Below are 18,287 nucleotides of genomic sequence, written 5' to 3'. Positions count from 1 at the left end.
GACAGAGGGCATCCAGCAATTGAACACCTTGTCTGGACTGTCTGAGAATCCAAGTACTGTAGGACTTCTGAAAGGAGAAGAGCAAAAGGTACCAATTGCCACTTCCATAGTGCATCGCCGACAATACAGAACAACTCGAGATGCCGTGGTTCCCATCCATAAAATGATCCGTGAGCTGGAGAGCCAAGGGGTGGTCAGCAAAACCCACTCACCCTTCAACAGCCCCATCTGGCCTGTACGTAAATCTGAAGGAGAATGGAGACTGACCGTAGACTATCGTGCATTGAATGAGGTGACTCCACCACTGAGCGCTGCCGTGCCGGACATGCTGGAACTGCAGTACGAGCTGGAGTCCAAGGCAGCAAAGTGGTACGCCACTATCGATATCGCCAATGCATTTTTCTCCATTCCTCTGGCAGCAGAGTGCAGGCCTCAGTTCGCTTTCACATGGAGGGGAGTGCAGTACACCTGGAATCGACTGCCCCAGGGGTGGAAGCACAGTCCTACTATCTGCCATGGACTGATCCAGACTACACTAGAAAAAGGTGAGGCTCCAGAACATTTACAATATATTGATGATATCATTGTGTGGGGGAACACAGCAGCAGAAGTGTTCAAGAAAGGAGAGAGAATCATCCAAATCCTCCTGGAAGCCGGCTTCGCCATCAAGAAGAGTAAAGTTAAGGGACCTGCTCGAGAGATCCAGTTCCTGGGAGTGAAGTGGCAAGATGGACGGCGTCAGATTCCTACTGATGTCATCAACAAAATCACAGCTATGTCCCCACCAACCAACAAGAAGGAGACACAAGCTTTCTTAGGCGCCATAGGTTTTTGGAGGATGCACATTCCTGAGTACAGTCAGATTGTGAGCCCTCTTTACCTGGTCACCCGCAAGAAGAACGATTTCCATTGGGGCCCTGAGCAGCAACAAGCTTTTGCCCAGATAAAGCAGGAAATTGCTCATGCAGTAGCCCTTGGCCCAGTCAGGACAGGACCAGATGTGAAGAACGTGCTCTACTCTGCAGCCGGGAACCATGGTCTGTCCTGGAGCCTGTGGCAGAAGGTGCCTGGTGAGACTCGAGGCCGACCATTAGGATTTTGGAGTCGGAGCTACAGAGGGTCTGAAGCTAACTACACCCCAACAGAGAAGGAGATCTTGGCTGCCTACGAAGGGGTCCAAGCAGCCTCAGAGGTGGTTGGCACAGAAGCACAACTCCTCCTGGCACCCCGACTGCCAGTGCTGGGGTGGATGTTCAGAGGAAAGGTTCCCTCAACCCACCATGCCACCAGTGCTACATGGAGCAAGTGGATTGCCCTCATTACACAGCGCACCCGGATTGGAAAACTGAATCGCCCTGGGATTTTGGAAGTAATTACAAATTGGCCTGAAGGTGAAAGTTTTGGTGTCACAGATGAGGAACAAGAACCAGTGACACGGGCTGAAGAAGCTCCACCATATAACCAACTGCCAGCAGAGGAAACACGCTATGCTCTATTCACCGACGGTTCCTGTCGCATTGTGGGGATGAATCGGAGGTGGAAAGCAGCCGTATGGAGCCCCACGCGACGGGTAGCAGAGGCCACTGAAGGAGAGGGTGGATCCAGTCAACTTGCTGAACTCAAAGCGGTTCAACTGGCCTTAGACATTGCTGAAAGAGAGAAGTGGCCAAAGCTTTACCTTTATACCGATTCATGGATGGTAGCCAATGCTCTGTGGGGATGGTTGGAGAGATGGAAAGAGGCTAACTGGCAGCGTAGAGGAAAACCAATTTGGGCTGCCGAAGAGTGGAAAGATATCGCTACCCGGTTAGAGAAATTACCTGTGAAGGTTCGCCATGTAGATGCCCATGTTCCCAGAAGTAGGGCTAATGAAGAGCAGGAAAACAATCAGCAGGTAGATCAGGCTGCAAAGATAGGGGTGTCGAAGATAGACCTTGATTGGGAACACAAGGGAGAGTTGTTCCTGGCTCGATGGGCCCATGATGCCTCAGGTCATCAGGGCAGAGATGCCACATATAAGTGGGCACGAGACCGAGGGGTGGATCTAACCATGGACAGTATTTCTCAAGTTATCCATGACTGTGAGACGTGCGCTGCCATCAAGCAAGCCAAGCGGGTGAAGCCCCTCTGGTATGGGGGGCGGTGGTCCAAGTACAAGTATGGAGAGGCCTGGCAGATTGATTACATCACACTGCCTCAAACCCGCCAGGGCAAGCGCTATGTACTGACCATGGTGGAAGCCACCACTGGATGGTTGGAGACCTACCCTGTGTCTCACGCTACAGCCCGTAACACCATCCTGGGCCTGGAAAAGCAGGTCCTTTGGAGGCATGGCACCCCTGAGAGGATTGAGTCAGACAATGGGACTCATTTCAAGAATAGCCTTATCAACACTTGGGCTAGGGAACATGGCATTGAGTGGGTGTACCATATCCCCTACCATGCACCAGCTGCAGGGAAGGTGGAAAGGTACAATGGACTGTTAAAAACCACCTTGAGAGCATTGGGTGGGGGATCATTCAAAAACTGGGAGCAGCATTTAGCAAAGGCCACTTGGTTAGTTAACACCCGGGGTTCCACCAACCGAGCGGGCCCTGCCCAGTCTAAGTCCCTGAATATAGTAGATGGAGACAAAGTCCCAGTGGCACATATCAGAGGTTTGTTGGGGAAGGCAGTTTGGATCAATTCTGCCCCGAGTACAGACAAACCCATTCGTGGGATTGTCTTTGCTCAAGGACCAGGTTGTACATGGTGGGTAATGCAGAGAGATGGAACAACACGATGTGTGCCTCAGGGAGATCTGATTGTGGGGTGAGGCAGCATGAGACAGAAGGAAATGTGTCCGAATAAGTGAAAGATGGAAATTTCTACTTGCTGAAGTTTTTACATGCTGTTTAGTATGTTCACGATATGGAGATAAGGGGTGGAATGTCCTAGGGTGATGTTATGGTGTTTCTATCTCCAATCGTGTGTCCTGATTATGTTTGGTATTATGTCCTGTGCTTCCAGGACTGAGTCTGAGAGTGAAGCTTTGTTTTGTCTTGTTATCAGCCGGCTCACCTCCCCCATGGTCTATGTTTAGGAGAGGTTTTAGCTCGGCTTGCTTGCTTGCTTGCTTGCTTGCTTGCTTGCCTGCTTGCTTGCCTGCTTGCTCGCTTCTGCCTTTTTCTTTCCTTCGCTTTGCCCTTGCTTTCTGCTTATTAGTTAGTTCAGCTAGGCAGTCCAACTTTTTCCCTGGACTGTTTTCTCTTCCACCCCGTCCCCTCCCTCTCCTGGATACCATCTGAACGGACGGGGACCTGGGAACCCCAAGAAACACCGGGAGGCTACACTTTGTCACCTGCAGCAGTCATCCCCAGCGCCAGAGACTGATAACTGAGCGACCACTCGCCAGAGAGACTGAGTTTGTCATCCCTTCAGAACGGTGAAAGAGTTTTTTTGTCAGCTGGTGTTGTCTTTTTTTCCCTGTGCTGGGGAGTGTCTTGCTTGTTAAATAAACAGGTTTTTTTTCTCCCACTCTTCTCCGAGGAAATTCTTCCCGAACCCGGTGGGGTGGGGGGGGAGGAGTCGTGGGGTTTGCTGTCTGGGGGCTCCTTCTGGAGGTTTTCCCCCAAATTTGCCCAAAACCAGGACAGTTGCTCAAAGCTGCAAACCCGCAGTACCGGGTACCGGGGTTACTCCCGACTGTGCCGGATGTAATTTCAAACCGCACCCACACTGCTCGCTTCCTTTAAACACAACACAAACAGCTTAAACACAAAACTGCCGCTCTCACCCGGTAATACACCGTTCACAATCTCACTGCTTGCACACACACACAGCCAAAACTCACACACACAGCCAAAGCTCACACACACACAGCCAAAACTCACACACACACAGCCAAAGCTCTCACACACAGCCAAAACTCACACACACACAGCCAAAGCTCACACGCATCAACCAAAGCTCACACACACAGCCAAAGCTCACACACCACCCCAGCCCCCGCGATTCAAGTGTAATACAGGTGCTTTGGGTTCCTCCGCCCTCCCGGGTGTATCCCTTCTGCTAATCAGCCGCAAATCTCAAAATTCTTCCACAACCTACACATACATAAATTCAAAACACATACACTACTTTGCGAACATGCTCCCAAAACCACACAAACCAAAGTACATACAGCACACCGCTAACCCACAGTCTAAGCACACAAAACAAGTTCCATCCACACGCTCAAGAACACACGCACATCTGGAGCACACAGACTGTGATCACCATATTCTGCAACCCAAAAATGGAGTCACCCACACACCACCACTCGTGACGGATCCCTCAAGCTAAAAGCCCACCACGCTGCTTTTAAACCCCAGATAGAACTGGAGCCACCACAGCTCCCGTACCACAGCCCTGCCATGAACGCTGTTATTGCCCTGCCCCAGCTCTGCCCACGCTGCCGGGCGAGCTCCGCTCCCGGCGGCCGCCACCGGCCCCGCTTCGGGACAAGAGTTCCTGGGGCTGTTACTGATCTCACCCGGAACACAAACCACTGCCAAATTCCACGGAAACTTACAAACAAATCCACTTCAGGCTTTTTCACTGCGCGCCTGACGTCTCGCAGCATCTTATCAGTTTGCCTTTCTTAAAAGTGGTTATCTTTAATTTTTAACCATACCTTTTTTGTCCGTATCTCCGGCAGATCTCGTTCTTTCCCCCGGGGTGCCAGCGGGGAAAAGGAACCCTCTTCCTAGGAAGATCCCAGGTGGGCGCCCAAGAGGGATCCCGAACCTCGCTGGCCCTCGGCCAGAGAGAAGAGAGTCCTGCTGCGGTCACCAAATGATTTACCAAAATAAGAGTATTGGCCTATTACTGATACCCAACTGTGACGGACAAAAGACTCTTTAGCAATTTAAAGTTAGAAAGTGTATGTTTATTCAGTGCTGGGCAGCAGCCTGAGGTAACCCTCCAATACACACTGCAAAATTACAGGTGATCACAGAGTCGATTTATTGACAAAAGCTTCAAACAAATATATATTCATAATACCAGCCTCTCCCATCCCCCCCGCTTCTTGTGGTAATTAGCTTGAATGGCTATTAAGCATGCGTGGTTGGCTTCTTGAATTAAGTCTGGGGTCGTTTTTGTGGGGAGGGGTCTTAAAAAGAGGAAGAAAGGCGAGTCTTCCTCGCCCTGAACTCTCGACCCTTTCTATCGACGACAATACAAATGGCTTCTGGGAGAACTCAAATTTTACCCCCCTTCATGACTTTGAATAAGTTTCTGCTTGCAATTGAAACTACTTACTAGTTTCATCTGTTCCCGTTGCAAGCACAGCTGAGCAAACATAAAATGACAGTCAATAAATTATTTAAGTTTCAGATAACCATCTGAAGGCCAGTTTCTTCTAACTCTTAATTATTTTCAGCAAGGCCTATGTTTATTCAGGGCCGTTTAATAAACTCTAGTAAATAACTAACTTTTAACTAATCCTAATTTCTCTAAGACTAAGTGTTTCACTTGGGTGACACATTGTAGTGTATGCACCCCATGCCGCAGCAGCTGTACACAAACTAAAGGGGGGACATTGGCTGGCCGGGAATAGGATGCTTAAATACCAATCGCTGTTATTAGAGCAGGATGGTGTTACCTTGGGAACAACTTCTGTTGTTAAGCCTGCCATGTTTCTGTCCTCCACCTTAACTGACGATGTGCCTGATCAGGACTGTTTGCAGACAATTGAAGAGGTCTATTCCAGCTGGCCAGACCTGAAGGACGTGCCCCTGGAAAATCCAGATCAGGAGCTTTTTACAGATGGCAGCTAGCCCAGAGAGAACATGAAAACATTTCAACATTTTTGTGTTGAAAATCTTTTGAAACATCTAAAACAGGTAATAGGAAAAGGAATTACTGACATTGTACAATCAGTAGTGAGCAAATATGAAATCTGCTGTAGAAACAACCCTGATATGAGGAAAAGAGTTGTGTTAGGAGTAACAAAGGCCAGGGATCTTCCTGGAGATTACTGGCAAATAGATTTTGCAGCATTACCAGGCAAAGAGGGATACTGGTCCATACTGGTATTAGCTGACACTTTCAGTGGATGGCCGGAAGTTTTCCTCTGTTGCACTAACACAGCCAAGGAAGGAGTGAAAGTTTTGCTCAATTATGTAATTCCAAGGTTTGGGGTTCCCTTGGGGATGTCATCAGATAGGGAACAGCACTTTGTCACAACAGTGGTTAAAGAAGCGAGCCGGATTTTGGGAATTACTTGGGATCTGCACACACCTTACAGACCCCAAGCAAGTGGTGAAATTGAACGTATGCATGGGACCCTCAAAACACAAATTAGTAAACTTGGTCAGGAAACATCCATGACATTGGTTCAAGCCTTGCCTGAAGCTTTACTGAGTATCCACATCCAACCGAGGTGGAGGGATAACATCAGTCCCTATGAAATACTGTATGGCAGCCATATCAGATTCCACATGTTCCAGGTGAAATTCACATGAAGGGCAAACTTGATTCACAGAGATATCTGATGGCTTTGGCTCCACATTGCAGAAGCTCCAGAATTACATCCTGCTATCCAGACCCATAGGACTGGACACACCTGCACATCCCTTCCAGCCTGGAGATTGGGTCTGTGTGAAGTGGTGGGACAGTGATCCTCTGCAAGCCAAGTGGAGAGGACCATTCCAAGTCCTGCTGACCACCTTCACTGCAGTCAAAGCTGCTGGCAAAGGATCCTGGATTCACTGCTCCAGAGTTAAGAAGGGTTCTGCTCCGGAAACTACTAAAAGAACAGAGATTGATGCAGATAAAAATATGTTTTCAATTATTCCTCTTTTATGCCCAAAGAAATGTTCATAACAATCATTATTCTTCTTTGCATGATAGCCAACTGTGCAAGACATTTCTACTGTTAGATATTTATCTATTATTAGATATTTATCTGCTGATAAATATTTCTTATTGTTAATTACTATATTTTAGATACTTATCCATTATTAAACACCTATTATTAGCAGATATTTAGAATAGAGACTTGACAAGGTAAAGGCCTTGTTAAGCTTTTAAAGGGGGGGAAAGATGCCTTAATTTTCAATTTTCATATTTTTCAGATTCTGTGCTGCCCTAGTGCGTGACTCTGAACTTCAAATAAAGTGTTAGCAAGTTCTCTTCACAGCTTAGACAAAACAATCTTTTTACAGTCTGAGAACCAAGGACACTGTTGCAGCTTCAGGCCCAAAAATTGTAAACAACAATGAATTGAGGAGAGCAATCTGGGTGAATGAGACTTCATAACCTGGAGCTCTAATTGGACAATTAACCCCAAGATGTAAATTGACCAAAACTGATAAAAGTGTGGAAATCTGTGACCGCTCGTCCATCTTGGGTAGAGCCACGGCCGGGCTCTTGTACTGCCCAAGGTGAATCCTTTGAAGGCCTTTTAGTAAAAACCTCCTTGACTCCTTTAACTCTGTCCAGCCTCTCTAGGCATCAGTTGGAGATTCCCCAGTGACCCTGGTGATCCGTGTTGGGAAGACACCTGGCTGGGGGGCTCCACATCTTCCTGTCTCCCTGTGGACACCTGGATGAATGCAGGGGCAGGAACGTCCATTGGGGCCCAAACTGACATTGGGAATTCCTTGGGGAGAGCAGATTTGTTGACTTTCAACCCAAAAAAATCTTCTGCATCCAGTCCTATCTTCTGGTGGCATCAAAGAATATTGAATGGTCTTGGAAGTCTTTTCCAACCTCAGTGATTCCATGGTTTTTATTTCCTATTGCCCAAGGGTGTCTTCTGCAGCCAAATACTGATGAACTGGAGCAAAGACCAAGATTTTGGAGACAGTGGGGTGGGAACCCCTCCAAAACAGGTTCTTCCCTCCCACCAAAGCACATGGATCCTCAGCTGGCATGGACAAGGAAATCCCTTTCTTTTGGCCTTGATTTGCTTTTCATTTTTCTTCATGGAGTAAAAATAAAAAAATAGAAGCTCTTCTTGGGATAAAAAACAAAGACATTGAACTGAGACATGGGTGGATGTAGTAATTATGTTGAGATAGACATGACTGGCATCATCAGCAGTCCTTTATTAAAAACTTTTCATGCCTTATTTCAATGGACTTCTCTATGGAAACTCTGACTCCTTCCCTCACAGGCAGCTCCACACAGCTCTGACTCCTCCTCTCTCTGCAAGTTTCCTTCTTCCTTCTACATCACTGGCTAAACCCCAGCCTGTCCCTTATCTGGCCACCTAACCCTGGCTGTCACAACAACTTCTTACCTTATCTGTCCCTTGCACAACCCCATGTCCCTTCTCTCCTCACAGCACAGCCAGCAGACTCCACCCCAAACTGCAGCAGATCCTCAGTCTCAAGCTCCAGCTGTGACTGTGACTAGTGGCCAGCTAGCCCACTCTTTTATAAAACACCCATCCTCATTGGGCAGGCAAGGCTGTTTGCACTCCTCAGTAATCAGTACAGGTGTAATTCATTGTGAAAGATTGCCTTCTAGCCTTTCAACCTATCTTCCCACAAATTCCCCCTTTTTTATTTAATTAAAATAAATTGACATGATGACACATTCACATATTTCATCTCAGACTAACAGTTATACAATTGTTTGGGCAACACATCACAATAAGGACATATACTTGAAATCTCAGTTCTCAAATATCACAAGTATGCTTAGCTTTACTTCATGATTGTTTCTTTCAGCAAGTTCTTATATAAGAAATAATTGTCTGCATGCTGTAGATTGATTAGACATTTACTTTTCCCCAGAGCCGAGAGTCTTATTACTTTTCTCCTCACATATAACCAATTTATTCCGTTTTCATTACCCAAAGTGAAACTTTACAGCAGCATAACAACAGCATACAATTCATTCTGATTGATTCTTCATTCTTTTCTCATTGATTGTTAGCTTTCTTTTTTAATTTACTTTGGTTTAGTTTGGCTTTTAGCAGTACAGAGCATCAACCTAAGGATTCTCTTAGCTCTGAAATGCCTTTGTGAATTAAGCTTGATACATTACCCAGATTCACACAGTACATACTATTAAAGCTCAAGAAGCAGAAAGCTGCAATTCATAAACACAATATATATATTTCAGCATCAAACAGACACATTGCATTCAACAGCAGAACCACCATCTCCAGCTTTTCCTGTGTCTTGTTCCTTTAATTACTTCACTTTTTCCTTCTTCAGCTTAGTTGCTTTTGTAAAGTTATTTTAGCTAACTGCTGTGCAGGAGTTACATATTGGAACTCGGCTCTTAATTCAGCTTTTTGGGGGACACAGAGACAGCTCTGGCAGGCTCTACTTCAGGGACAGGCACATTCTCAAGCTGAACTTCATTCTTCTCTTGCTCCCCATTAACTTCAATTTCTAGCTCTGATTCTTCTTCCACCTCCTGCTCTGTTTTCTATTCTTTTAGAGTCTCGTAGAGCAATCTCCAGGTGGCAGTCAAATTTGCAGCTGCCTTGTCCCCTTTGCATACTGCATCCCACGGTCTTTCCCCAACTTCTTTCCATACTCTAACACTACAGGAAGTGCTTTCATCAACCTTAATAACATATTTTTTTCCCCCAAGTGTTTTTTAATACACATAAAACAGTCTGTTGCCAGTGGCTCATCTGGATAACCATCCCTTCAGGTGTCACAGTCAATCAGGTTCAGACCAGCGGCTTCCCCCACTGCTCTCAGCTTCACTGGGCTCCGTCTCTGGCTGTACCTCACCCTACAGCCCAAGTCCAACCACGTTGGCATCACCATTATGTAGTAACTATGTTGAGACGGACTGGACTGATACCACCATCAATCCTTTATTAAAAACTTTACATGCCTTCTTTCTGTGGACTTCTCTCAGCCAACCCTAACTCCTTCCCTCAAAGGCAGCTCCACACAGCTCTGACTCCTTCTCTCCTCTCTGCAAGTTTCCTTCTTCCTTCTACATCACTGGCTAAACCCCAGCCTGTCCCTTATCTGGCCACCTAACCCTGTCTGTCACAACAACTTCTTACCTTATCTGCCCCTTGCACAACCCCATGTCCCTTCTCTCCTCACAGCACAGCCAGCAGACTCCACCCCAAACTGCAGCAGATCCTCAGTCTCAAGCTCCGACTGTGACTAGTGGCCAGCTAGCCCACTCTTTTATAAAACACCCATCCTCATTGGGCAGGCAAGGCTGTTTCTACCTCTCAGTAATCAGTACAGGTGTAATTCATTGGGAAACATTGCTTTCTGCATTATCCTTTCAACCTATCTTCCCACACTTATTCTGTAAGGCTTCTCTTATTTCCTATAGTTATGGTCACCATCATCTCATGGTCATGGTCACCTCACAGTCACCTCATGGTCACAATCGTCTCACAGCCATGGTTGTGTCATGATCATCTCATGGTCTTGATCACCACATAGCCATGGTGTGTTGTGGTCATCTCATGGTCACCTCTTGGTCAAGATGTGTCATGGTCACAGTCATGATCAACTCATGGCCTTCAAGATTTCATGGCCGTGGTGGTGTCATGGCAATCTCGTGGTCATCTCATTGTCACCATCATCTTGTGGTCATCTCATGGTCACGGCCATCTCATGGTCATGGTCATTTCCTGATCACCATCATCTTATGCTCACGGTCATCTCACTGTAATGGTCACCTCATGATCATGTCATGGTCACCTCATGGTCATCTCATGGCCACGATCACATCAGGGTCACCCCAAGGCCATGGTTGTTTCATGGCCAACCCATGGTCATCTCTTGGTCCAAATCACCTCTTGGTCAGGGTTGTGGTTGTGTCATGGTCATCTCATGGTCATGGTCATCTCAGGGTTGTGTCACTCATGGTTACTCTCATCTCACAGCCATCTCGTGCTTGTGTCATGGCCATGGTCATGGCCAGGGAGCCTCTCTGAGATCCTGAGCCCCGATTTTGGGACACTCAAGGACTGTTGGGACAATGATGCCTGGTCTGACCCCTCTCCCATCCCGCTGCCCCTCCAGGAGCCTGACGTGGCCAAACCTGTCGGGGCTTGGCCTGCCCTGACCCTGGGCTGGTGTCAGTGAAATGGCTAAATAAATAATAAAGGGACTGGAATGACTAAAGGGCTAGAAACTGAAAGTGTAAGGAGAAATAAAAAGGGTGCACAAAAGGCCCCTTTAGAAGACCCTAAAATGGGGTTGAGCAGACACTGATACAGACTATGAAGGAATGTTCTAGAAAGCTTCCAGCCAATCACAGACCCTTGTGCAGTCTCTATTTGCATGGTTATGCCCAGTAGTTCCCATAATCCTTTTCTTCTCCTCTACTGCTCGCCATAGTGTGACTGGATGTTGTCTGTCTTGGCTCCTCAGTGTCCAGGGTTGTTACCTGCTGTGGGGCCGGTTCCCAGCCCGTCCCTTCCAGGATGGACTGCTACACAGACTCTCCTGGGGACACATGGGATATGGGACATGGAGCAGGAAACAAAACCTGGGGGATGGAATTGGGTGTGGCTGAGAAGCCCTCATTTTGCTCCTGGTGTCCCCATCCCAGTCCTGGTGTCCCCATTTATGTGTCCCCATCCCAGTCCTGGTGTCCTCACACTGATCCTGGTGTCCCCATTCCCATGAATGTGTCCCCCACCCTAGTCCTGGTCTTCCCATCCTGCTCCTGGTGTCCCCGTCCCAATTCCTGCTGTCCCCATTCCCATTCCTGCTGTTCCCATCTCTGTCCCTTGCTGTCCCTATCCCATCCTGGTGTCTCAATCCCCGTGTCCCCATCCCTGTCCCCAGTGTCCTTATCCCTGTCCCCAGTGTCCCTATTCCCACTCCTGGCTCCCAGTGAGGAACTGTCGGCCACTGGAGGAGGGAACATGGATTTATTGCCCCAAGCAGGATTTATTGCCCAAAGTAGGATAATTTCACACCAGAACAAAAGCATTGGGAATATTTGTAATTCTTAGCTTTAAAACACTGGAAAATGGGAAATGTATCTGTTAGCAAAAGCTGAGGGTGGATGGGAACAGTGGGATGAGCTCTGCTGGCATCTCCTGGTTTCCTGGGAAGAGGGAAGGGGCCGGATCCAGCTCCATGGATCGCTCAGGCAATGATTTCTGTCGGGATGAGAGAGGGTCACGGTGTCACCCTCTCCATGTCCCCATCCCACAGGATGGACCTGGCTGGAGCCCATGGAGAGTGGGAGCTGTTTCGGAATCCCACCTCATCCCGCCCCAATCTTGCTCCATCCATCCCACGTGATCCCGCCCCATTCATTCTGCCCTAATCCCACTCTGGAATTCCACCCAATCCCTCTCCATCCATCCCACACCTACTCCATCCATCCATCCATCCATCCATCCATCCATCCATCCATCCATCCATCCATCCATCCACCCCAACTCACCCTGCTCCATCCAACCTGCACCAATCCTGCCCCATCCATCCCACCTGATCCCGCTCCAGAATCCAGCCCCGATCCCACTCCACAATTCCATCTGATCCTGCTCTGGACCCCTGCATTGATCCAGAATCCCTCCCTGATCCCAATCTGTCCATTCTGCCCCGATTCTCCTCTGGAATCCCACCCTGATCCCATTGTGTACCTGCACTCAAGGCGTTGGTTCCCACGTCATTTCCTGCAGAAAGACAAGATCCATGAGATTCCAGCACAGATCCAGTTAATCCACTGGGAATAACTCCAGGATCCATCCTGGGATCCAAACAGAGAGGACTCAGAGCTGGATCCACCACTGGTACTCACTGGCTGCCATGTTGCATCCATTCCTGTCCCTCCTCCCTGTGGAAAAACAGTGGGATCGGCGTTGGTGGCACAGGATTCCCAGAACAGTGCCAGGTGGATCCATGCCCTTTCCCAACCCCCATCCCGTGCGTTACCGGATTGGCACTTCCAGATGACAAATCCAATGAGGGCAATGAAGATGATGATGGCAGCGACGGACACAGCGACCACCACAGTGAGATTCCTGCCAGATGTTGGCTCTGAAAAATGTGGGATGGTGAGGAGGGGGAGGGGAATCCCCATTTGGGAATTCCAAATTCCCAACTCCCACATTCCCAGCCTCACCCCAAGCGTAGATCCCGGGTTCTGACATTCCGGGATGCTCCACCCGGCACCGGTACTGCTCCCGCTCCTCCGGCCGCGCCTCGATCCTGGCCCAGGTGTGGAAGGTGCCGTCGCTGTTGGGAACGATCCCGCCCCACTCCGTCTCCTGATCCCAGATTTCATCCCCCTTCATCCAGTTGACTGCGATGGAGCTGGGGTAGAATCCGTACGCATGGCAGGACAAGATCAGCGTCCCGTGTTCCTCTTTTCCAGACACATGGACATCAGGGGTCTCTGGAATGGGATAACGGTGAGATACATCCATGGAATTCTATTGAGTCCATGGGTGAGATCTGCCCCTGGAATTCCCACTGGAATTGGATGGGGGTGAGACCTGCCCATGGAATTTCCACTGGAATAGGATGGGGTGAGATCTGCCTGTGGAATTCCCACTGGAATTATCACGTTCCCAAGTCCTCCATTCCCAAATCCCACATGAATTCTGCTCCTGCCTTTGCGGTCCAGCTCCTTCTGTCCATATTTGACGTATTTCTGGAGCCACTCTGGGCATTCATGCTCCAGGTAATTCGCCTGCCTCTCAACCTCGTTCGTTTCACTTTCCCAGTACCTCCTGCTGATCTCAGCAGCGCTGTCGGCCGCCACGAATCTCCTGGATCCCAGGTCAAAGGAAATGAGTTCCTGCCCATCGTAGCCATTCCGGAAGGACCCACGGACGCTCCCATCAGGTAGGAGCTCACAGCCAAAAAGCCATTGTATGGTGTGGAGACCTGGGGGAATTGTACCCACAGAGTCCCAGTCCCACAGAGCCCCATTCCAGCCCTATGGAGCCCCAGAGTCTGATGGAGATCCACAGAGCCTCATCCCAGCCCCATGGATCCACATCCCAACCCATGGATCACAAGATATCCCATACCAGCCTAATGGATCCCCATCTCAGCCCCTTGGTGCCTTGTGAATCCACATCCAAGCCTCATAAATCCCATTCCAGCCCTATGGATCCCCATCTTAGCCTCATGGAAACCCACCCCAGCCCCATGGATGCCATCCCAACACCACAGATCCTATCCCAGCCCCACAGATCCCCCCCACTCACCCCTGCTCTGGTTGTACCGGTCCCGCAGTATATCCAGGTTCCTGGCATCCATGTTCTGGTTCCCCACGCAGATCTGGGTCTCCCTATCCCAATATCCCGGCCCGACTCTATCCTTTATCCACTGCGTCAGCGGCTCCATCCGGCCCCGCTCGCTGTCATAGCGCACGAAGGGGATCCCATCCAGGTATCCAATCATCATGAACTGAGGGATCCCCGGGCTGGGCTCTGACACCGCCACATCCAAGTAATACAGGGAGTGAAGAACTGGGGGGACACAGAGATTTGAGGGGATTGAGGGGGTCATGGATCAATGAAAGGGTAACTGGGAGAGACGGGAAGGGGGTGCATGGGGTCCCAGTGTCCAGGAATGGTGGCTCAGGGGACTCCCACTATCAAGGAAAGGGGGATACAAGGACTGTGAGAGGTGGGATGGGAGTTCCAGGGGATTCCTGTGCCCTGGAAACGGGGCTCAGGAGTCCCCGGTGTTGAGGGAAAGGGGGGGTTTGGGAGCTGGGAAAGGCAGGAATGGGGGTCCAGGGGGTCCCTGGTTCAGGGGAATGGGGAATCTGGGGCTGGGAGAGGCGAGCGGATCTTGGAGACGCAGCCTGGGAGACAGGAAAGACACCGAGGAAGTGCGGTGGGGGAGGGGACGGAAGGAAAGGCCGAATTCCAGGGAGTTCATCTGGATCTTATTGGATTCGCGCTGCGACCTCCCCTGAGACCCCTGGGGCGGCCGGGACCCTCTGGGACCCCGTTTCAAATAGCGGCGGGAGTGGAAAACGGGGGAGACACGAAAGTTGGGAGGTCCGAGGCAAAGGTGAAGGGCGAGACTGAAGTCTGGGAAAGGGGGATGCCCGAAAAGGAGGTGCAGGGTGTCCCAGGCCTTGAAATGGAGATTCAGGGGTGTCCCAGTGCCCAGGAATAGGGGTTCAGGGGGTGTCCCGTACCGCGATTCGGGGTGCAAAGGGATCTTGATCCCCAGGAATGGGGGTTCAGGGCGGTCCCGGTGCCTGATGAGGGGGTTCAGGGCGGTCCCGGTGGCGGGGAAGGGGGAGTCACAAAACCCAAAATGTGGCTATGGGAGGTTCCCGAGTCCAAGAATGAAGGTTTACGGTTTAGCCCGGAAATGGAAGTTCAGAGCGGTCGAGGTTTTAGGGGTCCCACTCAACTTTCGTCGCTCCCCCCGGGTCCCAGAGGAGCCCCAGGAGCCCCAAAATCGGCCCCAGACCCAGCGCTGGAGCCATCGCGCTGCTCCGCTGCGGGCACGCCCGGCTCCGCCCGGCTCCCCCCGCCCGGCTTCGCCCCAGCACTGGCCCCGCCCCCAGGGCGGCCTCCGGCCCCGCCATTGGCGCCGCATGTTCCTGTCCGCCAATGGCAGCAGTATCTCTCAGTGACGTCATCAGTCGCCGGGTAGATCCCGGTCTCGCAGGTTGGGGCGCAGAAGGGACAGAGACCGAGAGAGCGCGGTGGGGAGAGGGGTCGGCGGAATCCCAGAGAATTCCTCTGGATCCCTCTGATCCCCGCTGCGATTCCCCGGCGGCCCTTTGAGAACTATCTGCAACTCCCTGAAACCCCCCTTAAGAAAGCTCTGGGAGTGGAGAACTGGAGGGACACGGAAATTTGAGAGATCCAGGGGTACAAAGGTGAAGGAAAAGGGAGGGTCCGGGGTCTGGGAAGGGCGAAATGCCCGAGAAGGGGGTGCAGGGGGCCCCAGTAGACGTGACGGGGATCCAGAAGGGGGTCCCAGTACCGAATAAGGGGGTGCAGGAGGTGTCCTCATGCCCAGTAATGGGGGTTCAGGGGGTCCCAGGATCAAGGAAAGGGGATTGAGGGCAATGGGGGGTCCAGAGGGTCCCTGTGCCCAGGAAAGGGGGGGCGCGGGTTGAGGAAAATAGAGAGTGGGGGCTGGGAAAGGCAGGAATGGGGGTCCAGGGGCTCCCGGAATCAAGGAAAAGGGGGACTGGGGTCTCCGAGAGGGAGAGGGTCGGGAAAGGGGTGCGGGGGGACATTGGTGCTGGATGAAGGGGTTCAGTTGGGTGCCGGTGCTGGATAAGGGGATACAGGGGGTTCTGGTGCGCGGGAATTGGGGGTTCAGGGGAGTTCCGGTCCTGAATATGGGGGTTCAGGGGGTCCCGGAACTGGGGAAGGTGGTCTCAGTTCCTCCGAAATGAAGATTCAGGGAAGTTCCCGTGCCCAGGAATGGGGTTTTCTAGGAGTTCCCATGCCGGTAACTCGGGGTTCAGGGGGTCCCGGTTCCCAGGAAATGGGGTTTCGGGGGTGGTTTCCGTGCACGAGAATGGGGCTTCAGGGGGTTCCACGTTCCAGGTAAGGGGGTTCAGGGTATTTTTCGACTGGGCAAGGGGGTACAGGGGGTCTCGGTGCCCCGAAATGAACGTTCAAGGGGGTCTCTGTGCCCAGGAAGGGGAGTTCGTCCGGAATTGGAAGTGCAGGGGGGTCCCTGTTCCCAGCAACGGGGTTTCAGGGGGGTCCCGGTGCCGGGGGCGGTCACCGGTCCCCGGGCGGATCCCGAAGCCGCAGCTCGGGAGACGCGAAAGTGATCGGGGAACGCGAGGAGGGGGAGGGGACAGAGGAAACCCTGGGAATTCCTCTGAATCCCCTCCGGGACCTCCCAGGACCCCCCGCAGGACGAGCAGAGGGTGGAGAACTGGGGTGGACGCAGAGACTGGGGGGTCTGGGGGCGTCCAAGAGTCAGGAGCAGAACTGGTAGATTCAGGAAGGTTCCAAGGTTCAAGGAAAGGACTGGGAGAGGCGGGATGGGGGCTCCAGCGGGTCACTGTGCCCAGGAAAGGGGTCCAGGGGTCCTCGGTTTTGAGAAAAGTGGAGTTTGAGAGCTGGGAAAGGCAGGAATGGGGGTCCAGGGGGTCCCTGAGTCACGGGAAAGAGGGAGCTGGGGCTGGGAGAGGCGGGCGGATCCCGGGGACACAGGATGGGCGAAGGGAAATCGAGACGGGAGGAAAGGGGAATTCCAGGGAATTCATCTGTTCCCACTGGATCTCCTCTGAGATCCCCTGGGACCCCCCGGGACCCCGGGGGACCCTCTGAAACGCCCTTCCAGGAAGCGCCGGGAATGGAGAACTGGGGAGACGCAGAAATTTTGGAGATCTGGGGGTCCAAAAGCCGAGGAAGAGGGCGCATCTGGGGTCTGGGAAGGGCAGCATGGCCGGGAATGGGAGTGCAGGGGTGTCTCAGAGCACTGACGGGGGTGCGGGGGAATCCCAGTCTCGGATAAGGGGGTGCAGGGGAAAGGAGTACGGGGCTGTCCCCGTGCCAAAAATGGGGGTTCAGGGGTTCCCGTTGTGGTAATTGATAAAAGATTCGTGTTAATCACAAAAGTCTTGGGGTTCGTATAAACCAGAATACTAAGGTCTGAAGTGAAGCATGGACGCTAGATGAAGGAAAATATATGATTAAATCATTCTGTTTTAAATCACCATGTTACGTTATGTTGTGTTGTGTTATGTTTCCCAAATAAGTTATATCTGCTGCCAGCTTGCAAAATCACACTTCCGGATAGTCCTTCCTGCCTTTGTTTGATCACTGCTGCCTATCTCAAGGACCAGACTTCCAGATTTCCCTGGTGGTTGTCTACAAAGACCAGATGTTTATCTGTGAGACTGACTATCGCCCAGAGGCTTTGTGAGTTTGGATACAGATGTTTATTCGACCACCACTGCTTACTTGGCAAAATTATGACAGAAAAAACCCCAAAATTAATGATTATAATGAGAAACCATAGTATAAGAAGAGGCTGTAAACCAAGGTTGGATGGAGTGTGGAGTGGGCGGTGACCCCTCGAGTTCCCCAGCGCGCTGCTTGCTCTTTCTATATCAAATAAAGCAATCTAAATTTTGCTGAATATCGAGACTTTTGTCTCTCATTTATAACAATTGGGAGGTGAGAGGAGTGATGGGATCTGGGGAGATCCAGACCATTGCCAGATCGTGGTCAGCTCATGTTCATCACGTGGTCACTCATGGTCATCTTATGGTCATCTCCCAATCACCACCATCTCATGCTCATGGTCACCTCATGGCCAGGATCATGTTATGGTCATGGGCATGCCGTGGTCATCTCTTGGTCACAATACCTCATGCCCATGGTCATCTCACAGTCATCATCA

At 50.9% G+C, this 18,287-nt stretch overlaps 1 protein-coding gene and 1 pseudogene across 1 annotated transcript; both read right to left on the bottom strand.

The window, feature by feature from the left end:
* LOC148218112 (uncharacterized) overlaps positions 1–18,287 on the bottom strand; it is a 135,543-nt pseudogene that overhangs the window by 96,918 nt on the left and 20,338 nt on the right.
* On the bottom strand, positions 11,830–14,450 carry LOC148218113 (class I histocompatibility antigen, F10 alpha chain-like). Its single transcript, XM_088158020.1, has 7 exons — positions 14,147–14,450; positions 13,545–13,820; positions 13,054–13,326; positions 12,864–12,968; positions 12,730–12,765; positions 12,572–12,604; positions 11,830–12,082 (listed from the first exon to the last, which is right to left on the bottom strand). Exons 1-7 carry the CDS (start codon positions 14,448–14,450, stop codon positions 12,069–12,071), a joined length of 1,041 nt encoding a protein of 346 aa, XP_088014146.1. The 3' UTR covers positions 11,830–12,068.

Source organism: Sturnus vulgaris, unplaced genomic scaffold, assembly GCF_052056855.1.
Source record: "Sturnus vulgaris isolate bStuVul1 unplaced genomic scaffold, bStuVul1.hap1 Scaffold_195, whole genome shotgun sequence".
Lineage (NCBI taxonomy): Eukaryota > Metazoa > Chordata > Aves > Passeriformes > Sturnidae > Sturnus > Sturnus vulgaris.
The sequence above is the reverse complement of the archived record's forward strand: the minus strand, read 5'-3'. Positions and strand labels throughout refer to the sequence as shown.